The sequence below is a fragment of the Rhinolophus ferrumequinum genome, chromosome 2 (assembly GCF_004115265.2).
Source record: "Rhinolophus ferrumequinum isolate MPI-CBG mRhiFer1 chromosome 2, mRhiFer1_v1.p, whole genome shotgun sequence".
NCBI classification, from domain to species: Eukaryota; Metazoa; Chordata; class Mammalia; order Chiroptera; family Rhinolophidae; genus Rhinolophus; species Rhinolophus ferrumequinum.
In genome coordinates this window covers 104,813,291-104,831,593 of record NC_046285.1, presented here as the reverse complement: position 1 = coordinate 104,831,593, position 18,303 = coordinate 104,813,291, and the positions used below count along the sequence as shown (strand labels likewise).

General features: G+C 35.9%; 1 protein-coding gene across 2 annotated transcripts in view; it reads left to right on the top strand.

The window, feature by feature from the left end:
* DSCAM (DS cell adhesion molecule) overlaps positions 1-18,303 on the top strand; it is a 640,159-nt gene that overhangs the window by 373,624 nt on the left and 248,232 nt on the right. For both annotated transcript variants that reach the window (XM_033091571.1, XM_033091562.1), the window contains exons 5-6: positions 11,599-11,877; positions 15,747-16,022. In XM_033091571.1, coding sequence (XP_032947462.1) covers positions 11,599-11,877; positions 15,747-16,022 — 555 coding nt within the window. The remainder of the gene's footprint in view (positions 1-11,598; positions 11,878-15,746; positions 16,023-18,303) is intronic.

Below are 18,303 nucleotides of genomic sequence, written 5' to 3'. Positions count from 1 at the left end.
ATAACCAAAGCCCACCTGTTTTTCAAGGTACACCACAAAAAGATATCAGAATTAAGTAATTTCTCCTCTGAACTTGAAAATATTTTTTCTTACCTGTTCTTTTTCACGGCAACTGTTACTTTCGCCCTTGTTATAGTTATGGTTTGTTGCTTCTGTTAAGGAAAATTCTTAATGCTAAACGATGAGACATGGGCAGTGACTGCAAACTGCTATTCTAAAATTCTATGCTTTGAAGGACAAGATAAATGACTTTTATTTTAAATTAGACTTATATTTATTTAAAAATGTACATGTGCTGTATACATGGTGATGGTGTGGGCATGTTAGTAGCAAAGTTTTCAATGATCCCAAACTCCTCCTAAAATTAGAACAGACTAAATAGGATGATAAAAGAAAAAAACACATGGATGACATTTTCAACAAAAGTAGGTGATGGGGAATCCCCAGAAACTCTTGTATATGGTAGGAATGGACAAGCTGACAATAGGACCAGCATAGGAATAGCAGCAGTGGCCCAGAAGCAGTAGATGGTGAAAAGACCTATTGGGACTACTATGTAGTCACAGAACTGCAAAATCATCAATAAATGCTCATCTCCCAAAGTGGAAGGCAGTCCTTTGAGTTGAACCTGGGAAAACATATCTAAGAATATTCACAACAGTTAGATGTGCAGGAGCTCTGAGCTGAAGGTGAGTGCAACAGGCCATAGAGTAATCAATAATGACCACACCGTTCAGTGATTGTCTAAGTCCTCAAGGACATCAGAGGTTTCAGCAAATACCCTCTCAGAAGAACAGATGCTCACCCTGAAGGAAACTGCTGGGTTTAGAAATCAAATTAAGCCAGAGTAGAATACTAAGACTAACAGAGAGAGAAGGCTCGGTAGTGTGGGGACCCTAGAGAAATTCGATCTTATGTTATAAAAGAAAAATATGGCATGAAAAGGTGAGAGTACTACCTTAGAAAACAAGTAATGTAGTGATTTAGGAACACATGAACGAAGGTAGAAACCACCCCAAAGCAAGTATAACTCTGAGAACTGCGGTCAATTTTGAGTTCTTTTGTGGTGATAGCAAGGGAGAATGCTAGAAAAGCTTACTTATGTCATCCTCTCATGCAAGAAGCTTCTTCTAATTTAACTAAGAATCCAATCTCATTTTAATGGAACAAAAAGAAAAAAGATTTAACCTCCCACAACTTTATTACACAAAGAAAGATGAAAATGAATCAAATAATGTTGTGACAATTAAAAGTAAGTTTTAAAAATTGTACACAAATCATATGAAAACTATAATTTATTATTTGAAAATAATTAAACACTTTGAAAGGGAAGCATAAGTCAGAAATAAAGGGGTTCATGTTTAAAATGGCTAAACAACATGAACCTGTGAAACACAAAATGGCATGATTTGGGAAAGAATTAGAAAAAAATGAAAAGTTGTAAAATTCCAATTAAATTAGAAGGAACACATCAGAGAATAGACACAACAGAAAGTATAATGTATGAAATAAAAACAAGTAAGTAAACATGGGCAGAAAATTAAATAACTAGAGATAAAAAGGACTAGTGGGAAAATATATACATGACATGCAAAGATAATGATAAAACACATGTATAATTAGAGCGTCTTATGAAGAAAACCAAACAATAAATCAGAATATGTATTTAAGACAATAATTTGAGAACATTTGCTGTAATTGAAGAATACATAATTACTACATATTGAATGGATACACTGAGAAAATAGATCCAGGATAGTCATGCAACTTATTCTGAATAAAACTTATAAACTGTAAATATTAAGAAAAAATCATTTGAGCACCCAGGGAATACATTCAAGTTATTTATAAGGAGGAAATGTCAAGAGATTAATACATAGAAAAGAGAAAGAACAGTAAAAGTAATAAGAAACACATTTTCTCCTTTTAAAAATCGATAAAGCAAAGTGGCCTAATTTAAAAAAAAAAAATTGTGGTGATTTCTATAGTAGGACTAGGTCATTTGAGCCAATCTCCCCCTCTTTCCCACACCAAGGACGAGAAAGTTTGTTTAAATGTGTAAAAAATATCTGCTTGAAGTTGTTAGGAGCTAATGTCAAAAACTACAGGGTCAAAATCCGGAAGAAAATTGTGGCAGGAAGTGAGTCTGACATGGAGGGCTGCTTTTTCTGTAGGGGCAATTCTAAGGGAGACCGATTACATTCTGAGACAGTGAGGCACTCTTTTGAAAGCTTAGTAGGGTCAGGGGGGTAAAACTTTTAGTGTAGGTCTCATCAAAGTAGAGCATGATAAGCGCCCCATGCTTTGGGTTGAAATGTCAAAGGACTATACCCTAAGAATAAGGGAAAACTGGAAATGGAACTGTCTTCCAGGAACTAATGCTGAGCTTCATGTCACCAGGTTTTAAGATTGGTTAAGATGATCTCACATTACTAGGGCTGTAGTAACATCCTTTTTGCATTCCTAGCTTCAGTGATTTTTTTGTCCTCTCACCTCCTCCTCCCCTTCTTGATTAGCCTTTCTGGGTGTTTCAAAATGATACACACCCCCATGCTGGATAATTTATCAATATTTGGTAAAATTTCATGTAAATTTATTCTATGAGCAAGTAATCTAGGACACTTCCCCAATGATAGAGGAGCAAAAGAATGCTTTATGCACAGAATTACTAATCAAAGAATTTCTTATACTAGCAAAACCTTGGAAGCAACCCCAATATCCATCAGTAGGGGATAATTATATGAATTCTGGTGCAGACACTGAATGGAGTAATATACAGGCACAAAAAGGAATGTTGATAGCCTCTATTATTGAAGTGGAGTAATCTCCAGGATGTATTGTTAAGTGAAAAAAGCAAGGTGCAGGGAAGTATATAAAGTATACTGTGTTTTATATGAGAACCATAGAAGAATATTTGTGTGGACCTACTTATAATTGTGAAAAGCAATATTGGAAGGGTAAACTAAAAGCTAATAAAATTGTTTGCCTCTAGGGGAAAAAGTAGAGGGGACATGGATTTAAATAAGACTTACTTGAATATATCTTGTTACATAGTTTCATGTATATGATTTATATTTTGAAATACTAAATTAAAAAATTAATGCTAAAAATGGAAAATACACTGAAGCAAATGAATTCAAATGCATATCAAGTTGTTGAGATAACCAACCTTAGAAAATTATTATTTTAAGTAACTTTAACATATAATTTTGATTATATATATATGACAAATATATTCTTTTTTTTTTAATTTAAGTTTATTGGGGTGACAGTGGTTAGTAAAGTTACATAGATTTCAGGTGTTCAATTCTGTAATACATCAGCCATATATCACATTGTGTGTTCATCACTCAGAGTCAGTTCTCCTTCCGTCACCATATATTTGATCCCTTTTACCGTCATCTACCTCCCCCGCCTCCCCTTACCCTCCGGTAACCACAAACTATTGTCCATGTCTATGAGTTTTTGTTTCTTCAATTGTTTGTCTTGTTCCTTTGTTGTTTTCAGTTTTACATACCACATATCAGTGAAATCATATGGTTCTCTACTTTTTCTGTCTGAATTATTTCGTTTAGCATTATAATCTCAAGATCCATCCATGTTGTCACAAATGGCACTGATTTATCTTATGACAGAATAGTATTTCATTGTGTGCATACACCAAATCTTCTTTATCCAATTATCTATCAAAGGACACTTTGGTTGTTTCCATGTCTTGGACACTGTAAATAAAGCTGCAGTGAACACCGAAGCACATATATCTTAATGGATAAATGTTTTCAGATTTTTTCAGTAGATACCCAGGAGAGGGATTGCTGGGTCATATGGTAATTCTATTCTTAATTTTTTGAGGAACCTCCACACTGCCTTCCATAGCGGCTGCACCAGTCTGCATTCCCTCCAACAGTGTATGAGGGTTCCTTTTTCTCCACAGCCTCTCCAACACTTGTTACTATTTGTCTTGTTGATGACAGCCATTCTAACTGGGGTGAGGTGATATCTCATTGTGGTTTTTGTTTGCATTTCTCTGATGATTAGTGATGTTGAGCATTTTTTCATATGTCTATTTGCCATTTACATGTCCTCTTTGGAGAAATGTCTCTTCAGGTCCTCTGTCCATTTTTAAAAAATGGATTGTTTTTTTGTTGTTGATTTGTATGAGTTCCTTATATATTTTGGATATTAACCCCTTAATGGAGGCATTGTTTGCACAAATCTCCTCCCATTCAGTTGGTTGCCTCTTTATTTTGGTTTCTTTGCTGTCAAGGGTTTCTTTTGCTGTGCACAAGATTTTTGGTTTGATATAGTCTCATTCGTTTATTCTAGCTTCTACTTCCTTTGCCTTTGAAGTCAAATTCGTAAAATGCTCTTTGAACCCAAGGTCCGTAAGTTTAGTACCTATGTTTTCTTCTATGCAGTTTATTGTGTCAGGTCTTATATATAAGTATTTGATCCATTTTGAGTTGGTGACAGATAGCAATCTAGTTTCATTCTTTTGCATGTGGCTTTCCAATCCTCCCAGCACCATTTATTGAAGAGGCTGTTTTTTCTCCATTGTATGTTTTTGGCTCATTTGTTGAAAAGTATCTGTCCATATTTATGTGGTTTTATTTCTGGGTTTTCAATTCTATTCCATTGGTCTATGTGTCTGTTTTCCTGCCAATATGCACATACTGTTTTGATTATTGTTGCTCTGTAGTACTAGCTGAAGTCAGGGAGTGTGATTCCTCCAGGATTGTTCTTTTTGCTTAGAATTGCTTTAGCTATTCAGGGTCTTTTGTGGTTCCATACAAATCTGATGATTTTTTGTTCTGTTTCTTTAAAAAATGCCACTGACATTTTGATGGGGATTGCATTAAATAAGTATACTGTTTTGGGTAATATGGCCATTTTAACTATGTTGATTCTTCCAATCCATAAACATATAATGTCTTTCCATTTGACAAATATATTCTGAAGGCAAACACAGCTTTAAAAAATTCTTAACATTCATTTCGATGCCTTATTTTAAAAAATATTATTAAAATTACTTCTTTAAAAATATTTATTTATAAAAATATTGTTAGTATTATTTTTGAAAACTTTATTTATTTATATTTATAGTGGGAAATCAACAAGAGAGGGGAAATAATTATGTTTATATATACATATATATATATATGTATATATATATATATATACATATATATATATATATATATATATATATATGTATATATTTTCAGGGACCAAGACTTTCAGTGTAAGAGAAATGCTTAAAATCAAAACATTAAAGTACAATCCTTGAAATGTCAAACTCCAATTCAAACTACCAGTACATACTTGTTTTTTGTTATTTATTTTTATTTTTTGAATATGTATTTCCAAGGATTTTCCACTGAAAAGACCCAGAAGCAATGGGAAACCAATAGCAACAAGTAACTCTAACACCTAGATGACAGTCACCTTTAAATATCATTCCTCACTTAAAGGGACCATGGCTCCTTGAAAGAAAGGTGGATTATAGGTATGGAACAGGAAGTGTATCAGATGAGCCTGAAACATTCACGGACTCTCCTCAAAATGATACAGGAGCCAACTTCTGAAAGGATTCTCATTGGTCAAAAGTGTGATGCATTGAGTATCAAAAACAATGATTGCAATATCATTCACGTTCCATGAAGTTTTAAGTCTCTCGGTTGCTAAGCGTTGGCACTTATGGCCTGTGCCTTTTTTAAATTACATGTATTGGGATGACAATGGTTAGTGAAATTCCATAGGTTTGCCAATCTGATTCTGTGGACTTGTATTAAAAAAAGAAAAGATTGCATTTGAGTGATATATACATATTTTTAAAACTCTTGAGCTCATTATGTTTATATATATATATGTTTTTTATGTATATATATGTTTATATGTATATATATTTTTTATATATTTATATATATATATTTTTTGTATATATAATTTTCTTTTATGTATATACCCTGTTTCCCCAAAAATAAGACCTAGCCAGACAATCAGCTCTAATGTGTCTTTTGAAGCAAAAATTAATATAACACCCAGTATTGTATTGTATTGTATTGTATTGTATTATATTATATTATATTATATTATATTATATTATATTATATTATATAAGACCCGGTCTTATATTATAGTAAAATAAGACCGGGTCTTGTATTAATTTTTGCCCCAAAAGACGCAATAGAACTGATTGTCTGGCTAGGTCTTATTTTTGGGGAAACACAGTATGTATACACACATATAAACCTATGTATATATATGTACATACAGTATATATTAAGTTGGTGCAAAAGAGATTGTGTTTTTTGCAATTATTTTTAAGCTTTTAAACCATAATTACTTTTGCACCAACCTAATATTTACATATACATTTAATATTAACAAAAGCAATAGTAAGAGTCTCATTGATATACATAGCAGTAACTAGGGCACCAACTAAAAATTCTTCCTGTCTTTCCTACAGCTGCTGTATTTCAAGATATCCAAATAACTCTAGTTCAGGAAGCTAAGTTCTTACATATAGAATATTTACATCTACTAAATGTGAAGGAAAGAAGAAAAATAGAATATTGCCATTTTCAACCCTTAATAAAGTAACTAATTAAGACAAACAGTATCACATGAACTTGCTGATCAATTGAACAACACTAAGTGTGGGAAAGCCACACATTTTCTGGATGCAAAGAGAAAGAAAAAAGGTCAGACCTGATCTAACTGGTCCATTAGAACTTAATTTCAGTTTATAAGAAAAATGGCAATAGAGGAACAAGTTAAATGACACTGAAGAAACAAAATCACAATGTGCGATTTCCTATAAGACAACTCTCCTGGTTTCTTCAACAGTCAAAGACATGAGAGGAAAAAAAAAGGAGGATCTGTTTTGGATTAAAGAGACTCATGAGACAGGAACAAAATGTCAACTGCAGAACAATCCTGATTTAATTAGCTGAATTGTAAATAATAATAGTATAATAGGCCTTGTTTTAGCTCACCAGTAAAAAATTAATATGAAGTAGATAATAGATGATATCAAGAGATTATTATTACTATTGTGTGAGATTGGCATTGGGGTTATATAAGGAAACTTACTATGTTTCATAGAGAAGCATACTAGTAATATAACATTGGTTCTATGATTCGACTCAAGTATGTTAGCACCAAAACCAAAGACGATAGGGAAATAGATGAAGGATCAAAAAATGTTAATGCCTATTAAGTCTGGGTGATGGATATATTGGATGCATTATATTTTTTTGTCTACTTTTGTGGAGTTTGCAAATTTTTATGATAAAAACTTTTTTTAAATGTAGGTAAAACATTTGAAAATAAGTGCTACATTTTTTAAACGTAGGTAAAACATTTGAATATAAATACAGTGCTGTTTGGTTATACTATTTCTATATATGACCAAATATTCCCATGAGAGCTTGTCCCAAACATTGCTTAAATAGTGTATTTAAAATGTAAAAGAAGTCTCCATTCCTTTTTTTGTAAAACAGCTTTATTGAGATTTAATTACGAACTATAAACTTTGCCCATTTTAAGTGTGCAACTCAATGATTTCAGTAAAATATAGAGTTGTGCAATCATCACTATAATTCAATTTTAGAACAATTCCATCATCCAAAAACATCCCTGCTGTTCATTTGCAGTCAATTCAAATTTTCATCCCAACTCCAGTCAAACACTAATCTACTGTCTATCTCTCTAGATTTGCATTTTCTGCATATTTTATGTAAGTTGAATCATGTAATATGAGGCTTCATATGAGGCTTCTTTATTTAGCATAATCTTTTGAAATTCGTTCATGTTGTTAACATGTACCAGTAATTACTCTTTTTTATTGGTAAATAGTATTCCATTGTGTGTACGTGTGTACATCACACATGCTATATATATACATACATATATAGTATATATATATATATATATATACATAAATATATATACTATATGTACACATTATTTATATGGGGGGGTGCCAAAAAATGTATACACATGACTTGATGTATACACATAACAAAAGATCTTTTGTTATCAGTATATATTGAGTATTACATTTTTAATACAGTTTTTCCTTTCTTCAAATATGTATACATTTTTGGCACCCTCTGTATACATACTGTATATACTCTATGTGCTCTCTCTCTCTCTCTCTCTCTCTCTCTCTCTCTCTTTCTCTCTCTCATATATATATAGATAGATACCATGTTAGATCTAGATACCATGTTTCCCCGAAAATAAGACCTAACCGGATCATAAGCTCTAATGTGTCTTTTGGACCAAAATTAATATAAGACCCGGTCTTATTTTAATATAAGACCAGGTCTATAATATAATATAATATATAATATAATACCAGGTTTTATATTAATTTTTGCTCCAAAAGACGCATCAGCTGATGGTCCGACTAGGTCTTATTTTTGGGGAAACATGGTAGATAGATAGACATCTATCTATATGTCTACCTATATCTATCTATACACACACACACACACACACACACACACACACACACATTTTGTTAATCGATTCATTAAATGATGGACATTTAGATTGTTTCCACTTTTTTGACTATTATGAATAAGCCTGCTCTGGACATTTGAGTACAAGTCTTTGAGGAAACATAGGTTTTCATTTGTCTAGGGTAGATGGATAGGAGTGGAACTTTTAGGCCTTATGATAAGTTGAAGTTTAACATTTTAAGAAATTGCCAAACTGTTTTCCAAAGGGTCTGCACCATTTTATATGCCCACCAACAATGTATGCCCATTTTATATGCCCACCAACCAGTCTCTTTTCCACATCTTTGCAAGCACTTGTTACTGTGTTTTTAATACAGCCAACCTAGCGGGTCTGAAGTAGTATCTCATTCTGGTTATAATTTGCATCACTCTAGTGACCCGTGATGCTGAGCATTTTTCTATGTGCTTATTAGTCATCTGTGTATCTTCTTTGGTGATATATCTATTCAAATCTTTTGCCCACTTTTGATTTGATTATTTCTTTTTATTATAGAATTGTAAGGATTCTTTATATTTTCAGGTGTAAGTCCTTATCAGAAATATCATTTGCAAATAGATATTCCCAGTATGTTGCTTATTTTATTTTTCCTTTCTTAATGGTGTCTTTGAAAGGTTAAAGTATTTTAATTTTGATGAAGTTTAATATATTGATTTTTTTTGACACTTACGTTTTTTGTTTTGTGTCTAAGAACTCTGTCAAATCCAAGATCACGAAGATTTTTTTCCAATCTTTTCTTCTAAAAGTTTTGTAGTTTTAGCTCTGATATTTAGATCTATGATCCATTTTGAGTTAATTTTTGTAGGTGGTCTGAGCTGAGGTACAAATTTCTTTTTGATATGACTATTCAATTGTCCCATTCATTCTTTGTAAAATGTCATTAGAATTATACAGCACTATCTTAACCATATTTGAGAAATGTCTATCAATAATTAATTTTAGGCAGAATAAAACATGTTTAAGGTCAATCACTGGGTATTGATTTTTTTATGACTAGCATCAGAAGTGAGAACCTTTTGTTTCCTGAAATTGTTGGCTCATCCTGCAAAAAGATTTATTAGCCACCCTGCCCAAAGAGAGTGACAACTTGTTTGTGTCATCTTCTCCTACCCTAATCCTACCTCCTACTCTAAGGAGTAGAGTATGACAGATTTTGTAACTATTTAGTCCCTAAGAAAGTAACTTGTTCTTCAAAACAACACTTTGTGAAGTTTGTCTGTCATTGCCTTCAGGAGGTGGAATGAACCAATAGGTCTTTGCTGGCAAGGACTATGTACCTGCTATTGTGGGCTTTCTATGTCTCTCATTCTCTGGATGCCCACATCTATCACGTGTGTGAATATAATTATGGAATACAGAATCCTTCAGTTAATGAATGATGGAACTTCAGAAGAGTCCTGGAAACCCGATCACAAATTCCTTAGGAAACGATTTAGGTCCCCTCATAATATCCCATGATAACATTCTCACTGTTCTCAGGAGGCACCAGAGACATGAAAAGAGCTGCAGGTTTGTCAAGGACTTTCTGATTGCTGTGGAAAGTCACAGCAGGAGCAGTTCCAGCTCAATCATTTCATCCTGTTTTCATCTGTGCCTGCTAACTGCCCCTAGTGGCTGACGAGAGAATCACATTTTAAAGAGATCTTGCCAGATGGTTCTTACTGGATAAGAGAGAGGATATCCAGAACTTTATTTTTGGGTTTACTGAAGGTGGATCAAAACAGCCATAGTGCTTTCCTGAGTAAAGCAAAGATAAGAAGGTTTCAGGATTCAGGAGCCCACTTCTGTGTGCTTGTTCAGTTCAAAAGTCAGTCATGTGTGAGCTATGGTTGACAGAAGGTGTGTTTTAAAGTGTGCTGTAAATCATCCTCCATCATGACAATGCTCCGTGTCACACATCGCCTCTGGTATATGTCCATTTCTATCAAATACAAACATCACGGTGTGTCCTCCTCCGCTTTATTCACTGGATCTGGGAACATGTGACTTCTGGCTCTTCCCAAAGTCAAAATGATTCAGGACATTGAGGCAGCCATGACAACACAACTGAAGACACTCACAAAAGAAGACTTCCAGAGCTGCTTCAGAAAGTGGCAAGAACAATGGGATAAGTGTGTTTGAGGCAAGGGAGAAAATTCTGAGCGGGATTAATGGCAATATGTCTTTTACTGTAATAATTTTTTTTTAATTTAAACATTCACCCTATTGTTTGATCACATCACATATAATACAGGCCAAACATCATTTGGTCGAAATGGCTAATCATCCATTGTTTGTAGCTTTTTAAAAAAGGCCCATGTCATAATTGATGATCTACAAGTTTCTTTTTTGTTTTAATCATTCAATGCCATATCTTGATTGTCTTCATTCCTTCTCATGTCACCTCAGATATCATCTCAGAGAAACTGTCCGTGAAGACCTGTCCTAAAGCCCCTCACTCCACCTTTACTCACTCTATTGTCACCCGCTTTCATTTTCTTCACTGAACTGACTGCCAGCTAAATTATCTGTATTTGTTTACTTACATGTTGCCTGCCACCCCACACATACCCGGAACATAAGCTCTACGAGGGGGTCCTTGCCTGCTTTGTTCACCGCTGTGTCATCATTGCAAGCTCTGTGGGTTCCAGACTTGGGGTTCAAACAATATCTGTGAAATAAATATATGAGACATGGTCAGATTTCATAACTATGCGTACAACTCTTTTTTGTGACGTAAGGTTTACTAACGTTGAACTATTTCTGCCACTGTTGCTCTTTTGAACGGGAAGTTGAACATTGCTTGGTTATAAGACAACCCCATTCTTGGCCCAACTCCTGTTTGAAGAGTGCTGATTCTGGTGTTTTCAGTTATTTAGTAGGGAATGAAAATCAGAACCATTTTAAAAATTCTGAGCAGAAGAACTTTATATAAGTAGGACTTCTTTTCTGTTCTAATGCAAAACCTTAAAGATCTGTATCAATGATTGGTATAACATACAGAATTTATATTATGCATAATGCCCTGTGATTCTAAATGACCATTTCAGCTCTTCCTTCACTATACCGAAGTTTTTCTTTCTTCTGCAGATCCAGCGAACTCAGCCCCATCCATACTGGATGGGTTCGATCATCGCAAAGCCATGGCAGGACAGCGTGTGGAGCTGCCTTGCAAAGCGCTTGGGCACCCTGAGCCAGATTACCGCTGGCTAAAAGACAACATGCCCCTGGAACTTTCTGGAAGGTTCCAGAAGACTGTGACGGGGCTGCTCATTGAAAACACTCGTCCCTCAGACTCAGGCAGCTATGTGTGTGAAGTGTCCAACAGATATGGAACTGCTAAGGTGATAGGCCACCTGTACGTGAAACGTAAGTTGGACGGTAACTTGCAATGGTGATGTTGGCTGCCACTGATGGAGTTCTTGTCACAAGCTGATCTCTGGGCTTTCTCTGTAGCATTCTATTGACTGTCACAGCAGTCCGGCTGAAATCAATATCAGCCCTATTTTGCAGACGTGGAAATTAATGCTCAAATTGCTAAAGGTTACACAGCTGGAGAGTTTAGGGCTTAGGATTGAATTCAGGTCTGTCTGATCCCCATCCCCAGGCCTCCAAGATTTCCATTAGGCCATAGGATACAGTTCTAAGAACAGTAAGTAGCTGTGAATTCAGAATTGTCAGCCTCTCTGAAAACTGACGGAGGAAGATGGGTAGGATTGTGCTGTCACACACAATCCGATCAAAGTGCGTGTCCTTGGCGTGTTTCCAGGTGCTGCTTTAAATTCCTAAATGGGGCTGTAATCAGCAGAAATCTAGGGCTGTAATTATTCAAATATTGGACTTGGACTCAATATCATAGACCATTTAGTCTATATGGTCCAAGTATGGTGGCAATATTTTATCTTCAGGTGATCTGTGGTGACCGTCTTGAGGAATGTGTGGAGAAGGATGCTGAAGACAGACTCACAGGTAGAAGGGATGTGATCGCAAGTGGGCACTCTCGTCTAGTCAAACACACTCATTGTCCTCATGCAGAAACCAAATCAAAGTGAGTTACTCAGGATCACGTGGTCAGAACTGAGTGGCAGAACTTTGGTCAAAATAAGGGATTCTTAGTTGCCAATATACTGCCAGATAGATAGATAGATAGATAGATAGATAGATAGATAGATAGATAGATAGATAGATAGAGATAGAGCACAAAAAAATGTATATACATTTTAAGAAAGGAAAACTGTATTAAAATTGTAATACTCAATATATACCGATAACAAAAGATGAATACAAGTCACATTTGACTTCTGTGATTACAAGAAGTGCTCCAAGTGGTTACCATCAGCGTCCAGACACTTCTGATTATGGCGAACTACTGCTTGACCAACATTGACTAAAGTGTTAACATCCCTTAAAATGTGTATACTTTTTTTTGGTACCCCTGGTATGTGTATACACACACACACACACACACACACACACACACACACACACACACATATAAATATATAATTTGATGACCTGAACTGAACAAACTGAGTCACAAAAGGGAGGCATTTCCTTACCCTGGCTTTTTTCCAGCCCCATACCTGTTTGTGGAAATGCCTCTTTAGTGTCATCCTGAGTGTAGACTGCTTTAGCACGATACTAGCCCAAGAAAATATATTTAAAGTAAATATCCCAGTGATTTCCTGGACCCAGCTGCCCAGGGTGAGTCCTGCAAATATCACTCTAGCTTGCTTGGACTGGGGTTAGAAAGAAATGGAAGATAGTGCCTGCACAGTTATATTTCTATAGCTGAAGAGCATTGTGTGAAATAAGGCAACACTGAACAGCTGATAAGAATTATTCCTACAGGCTTGAAATCTCCTCTGTGTTAAGACATCTTTCATGGCTCCCTACTTTCTGTTGAATCAAGTTTATATCTTAGGATAGTACAGAAAGCATCTCAGCTGAACCTGTCTGCTCATGTTTCCCATAGTTTTGCTTTAAGTAAATCTATACCTGCCAAATAAACTTCATCCTATTCCCTGTACAAACCAATTCCTTTCCTGATTGCAAGTCATATTGCTCTTTCCACATGGAAGATGGTTTTCAAATACTAGAGTGTCTAAAACTCCCCACCTTTCCAAGTCAAGGACATGCCCCATCTCTAGAGACAGTCACTGTTCCCCTCCTATCTTCTACTCAGTTCAGCGTGTTTTACTGCTCTCTCTGTAAAGGCATTTATCACTGTCTATATTTTAAAAGTTATTTGTGGAAAAGTTTTAATTCTGACAGTAGCTTTTCATCCTGGTATTCTTCTGCCACATTTGGACAAGTTCTCAAATGCTTCTCGAATGTTCCCATCCTCTCTTCTGACTGCTCCTTTGTTTTTTCTCTCTTCTCTAGATGAAAAGCATATTCTTGGGTTCTGAATGAGAGCCCTCTTCTCTTCAATCTCTTCTCTTTTACTTTGATGCTCTCTTTTATCCTTATGGCTTCAAATCCCTCCCCTCTGAACATAGCCCTGAATCTGTATGTGTGGGCTCAGCTTCCTTTCAGAGGAGCATGTCTCCAAATTTTATATTAGCTGTTTAGCTGGCACTTCCAAAGAATACATCACAAATGGAGCTCTCCACCATTTCATCTTGTAAATGACTGTCCTTATTCAAGACACTTTCCCCCATGGACCCTCCAAATGCAAACTTTAAATCCTGGGTCATCTTTAAGCCTTTCCTTTCTACGTCCAAATCCTTCCAAGTCCTAGAGATGGAATCTTGGTGTTCTTCGGCTGGGCTCTCCACCTCTGCCCTGTCTTAGATCGAGTCTTAATTGTGCCTCAACTAGACATTTGCAATGCCCCTTTCCTGACCAGTTCCTGACCAATGCCCCTTTTCTGACAATATGGTCAGTCAATAGTCTGAAAAATGTGTTGGACTATAGTACTCACTTACAAAACATTGTAGGAAGCTTTCTTTAGTTTCCTTTGATTTAATTCCAAAATCTAGAGGCTCTTTGCAATCTTGTCCCAGACTGCCTTTGTAATAACTCTCCCCCTATTCCCCTTCAGAGACCCTCCTATTGCATCCAAACTGGTCAGAAAGTCTTCCTGAGGTATGGTTGTGCATCATGCTCTAATCCACGCAGTCCCCAGGCTCTGTGATGCCCTCTAGCTTCAGTTCTATCCATCCTCAATATCTGAGCACTTCCTATTGCTCCTCCTCCACATACTGTCTGTTTCCAATATGCTTTTTCGTTACTATATTCATTCTCGTATTTGCCTTATCCACCTAGAACTCTGAAGTCCTTAGAACCAAAGACCTCACAGTGTGGTGACATGAACTGTCAGGAATCCCCAGGGGAAAAAACTGTTTTTGGGATTTTTTTTTTTGGCTATTTACCTTTTGAGAGGATTTGGTTAAGTTAATTGATCTTTCTGAATAACCATTTCCTCTTCTGCAAAATAGAGATGATAATACAAAGCTTTCAGGACTATGGAAAGACTGACAACATACAAAAGATGTTTGGCAACTTTAGTGCACATGCTAGTTGCACCAAAAATATCATTCATCTTTGTCTTCCCTGGGAGTTTAACCCCATCCTTGGCATATGTAGATGTTCAATGAATCCTTGCTACCTTGAATTGGGTTTGTTGAATGAAAATGTAGGAAGTCAAGGATGAGAGTTCCAACCCTGTCCAAACCAGTGAGACTCATTTTAAAGAAAAAAAACAACAACACTGTTTATGGTCACAAATTTTAATGTCAAGGTGTTTTCTTACAGCTGTGTGTTATTGGCCCTGGTTAAGCCACATAAGCGATGTGAGTATATGTGTGTGCGAGAATGGCCTAGAGTAAACCCATCAGTGCTACCTTGAGACAAGGCAAATTGGGTTTAAACATTCAGATATTTCTGTCTTTACTGGTAACTAACATATTGCATTTCTTATTGTCTGTGTGTTAATACTCGTATATACTCAATGAGAAAGCAGTTTGACCAAGAGTAGTCTGTTTGCTACAAAGAGAAAGAAGGCCAGAAAACAAAACAAAACAAACAAAACAAAATAAAACAAAATAAAACAAAAAAACAGCAAAAAGGGTACTCCTAAACAAAATGGAGCTCCCTGAAATAATTCCCAACATGAACTTGCGGAATAGGCTCGCAATGATGCATTTGCCTTGTCAAAAGTCCAGTACGTAGTTGAAATGATACCGACATCTATAATGTTTTTACCTTCTCTTTTCTCTTACCCAAATCTCCAGAGCCACTGAAAGCTACCATCAGCCCCAGGAAAGTTAAAAGCAGCGTGGGTAGCCAGGTTTCCTTGTCCTGCAGCGTCACAGGAAGTGAGGACCAGGAACTCTCCTGGTACCGAAACGGTGAAATCCTCAACCCTGGAAAAAATGTGAGGATCACAGGGATGAACCACGAAAACCTTATAATGGATCACATGGTCAAAAGTGACGGGGGCGCGTACCAGTGCTTTGTGCGCAAGGATAAGCTGTCCGCTCAAGACTATGTGCAGGTGGTCCTCGAAGGTCAGTGGGTCTGTTATAGGGTTCGGCTGAAAGAGAACCCCAACCCACAGCACGCAAACAGAAGGATAAGGGGGAGCAGTACTGCTAACTCCGGGCTTTCAGACTTCTGTCTGTCGGGGCAGCTAATAACTCTACCTAGTTTTTCAAGATAAATCCGGCAAATAAAAGAATAAGTTCTGATGACATGAAAATTGTATATGATAGACGTAACATAAATAATGTAATTAACATAAGTTAAGTAACATACATTAAGTAACATACATTGCCCACTCACATGCTTAAAGATGCTTGTCAGAATATAGACATCTGAAACTTGAAACTGATGGCTTGGTTGCAATCCACTATCCCCTAGACCAGGGTTTCTCAGTAATGCTCTGTTTGGAGGGCTGTTCTATGCACTGCAGGATATTTAGCAACATCTCTGGCCTCTACCCAATAGATGCTAGTAGCACCTTCCTACAAGTTGTGACAACCAAAAAATGTCTCCAGACACTGCCAAATGTCCCCTGTGGGGCAGAATAGCCCTCCATTGAGAAACACAACTTTAGAGGCAAAATGCAGGGCAATATTTCAATATAGTTCTTGGTGAAAAGATGGCATTTGATTTGTTAGCGTTGTCCTTGGTTGGGTCAAAATATTCACAGAATTCGGTGAATGGAATTTTTGAAGAATAACCTTGGCATTTATAATAGGTTTTAGATATGTTCTGGTTTTTGTTTGTTTGTTTGTTTGTTTTTAATTTAACTGTCTACTGCCTACTTGCATCTTCAAGCTTATTGATCAGCCAGGGAAAGAAGCTATTAAGGTAACATTCAAGTGAAACATATCTTTATCACCAGATAATTGAACTAGCTTTTATCTGTGTATTTGTGTGTCTTGTTGGAAATTGTGTCTTCATATGTAATTTAAAATTTCTCTGTTATCCATTGATTAAAGTAATTACAGACTTTCATGTCGCCTAAAGGGAGAGAAAATGAAATCCATTTATATATGGAAATAAGTTTAATATGTCTTGGTGCTAAGTGGATATTACTATTATTACTTTTTTAACCTTAGCCAATTTTTAAAAAGAAGCAGGCTTAGAATGACATTCCTATTTTGATTCAAGCATTTACTTGCAGACAATGAGTTTTCTAAAGCAGACATGAAATTAGCTGAAGGCACGGTACTCATATTAAATGCCCGACACTGTGTTCCACATAATAATTAAGTGCAGAAAGTAATCAATTTGTACTGAACTGGCTTGTTAATAATGATGCACTGTGGTCCTCACATAGTCATTATTTTTAGATGCTTTGTCGAAAAGGGAGAGATTACCTTTCTAGGCCTAGTTACCTTGGCAACCATCTCCTGTGACTAAGAAAACCTAAAGAGCATATTGATAATCCATAATGATGTCGAAAGAGTTCAGGTTATCAGAGAATGACAGCAAGAAAGATTTCAAAGACACTCAGGTCTCACTGGGAAATTAATGTCTGCTTTCATCTCCAAAAAAGCCTGTCACTTGAATAAAAAAAAAGAGGGTAGAGGAGCACACTGAGAATACTCACAGATTTATTTGCTGCATGTCAGTTTCCATTCAGGACAAGAAGCTTCATTTTATTTTTTTTCTTCTGAGAGATGGTAGTGCTAATGTAGCAAAAGAGAGGAGAGATGGAATTACAAATAGATATCTAGTATCTGCTTTAAAAGGGTGTCTAACTAGTATCCTCAGATATAACCTCCTGTTATTTCCACTGAAATAGCTATGGATTAACATAAATTGTAAAACCTCACAATACTATGGATATAATGCAGAATCTGGGAGTATTTCCTATGAGGCCAAAGAAATTGGAATGGAAGTCTAAAGAAACTGGAATCTAATAATTATAGGTTCAAGATCAAGCCAGAATAACTGGAAAATAGAATAATAAAAAAGAATGAAAAAAGGTTCTAGAAATGATAGAATAGCATGTATCAGACTAACCTTAAGAACATAAAAATTATGAACTTTGGGAAAAACAAAACTATATGCTGACACTAAAGATACACCCAAAAGTAGGCAGAAAGTATTTGGCCCTTGAAAGAAGTGGAAAAGATTAGTGATATCTATGTTGATACCACATTTCTCCTGAGGACATTCTTCATAAACTAGAAACATAAGAAGGTGGGGGGGAAATAAACTAGAACATAAGAAGGAGACCGGAAAACTGAAATCTGATGGGATTGAGGTATAGGAGGACAGAGGTCTGGGAGTCAAACACCTGTAAATTGAAGGAGGTGAGTGGAGATTACAGGAAAG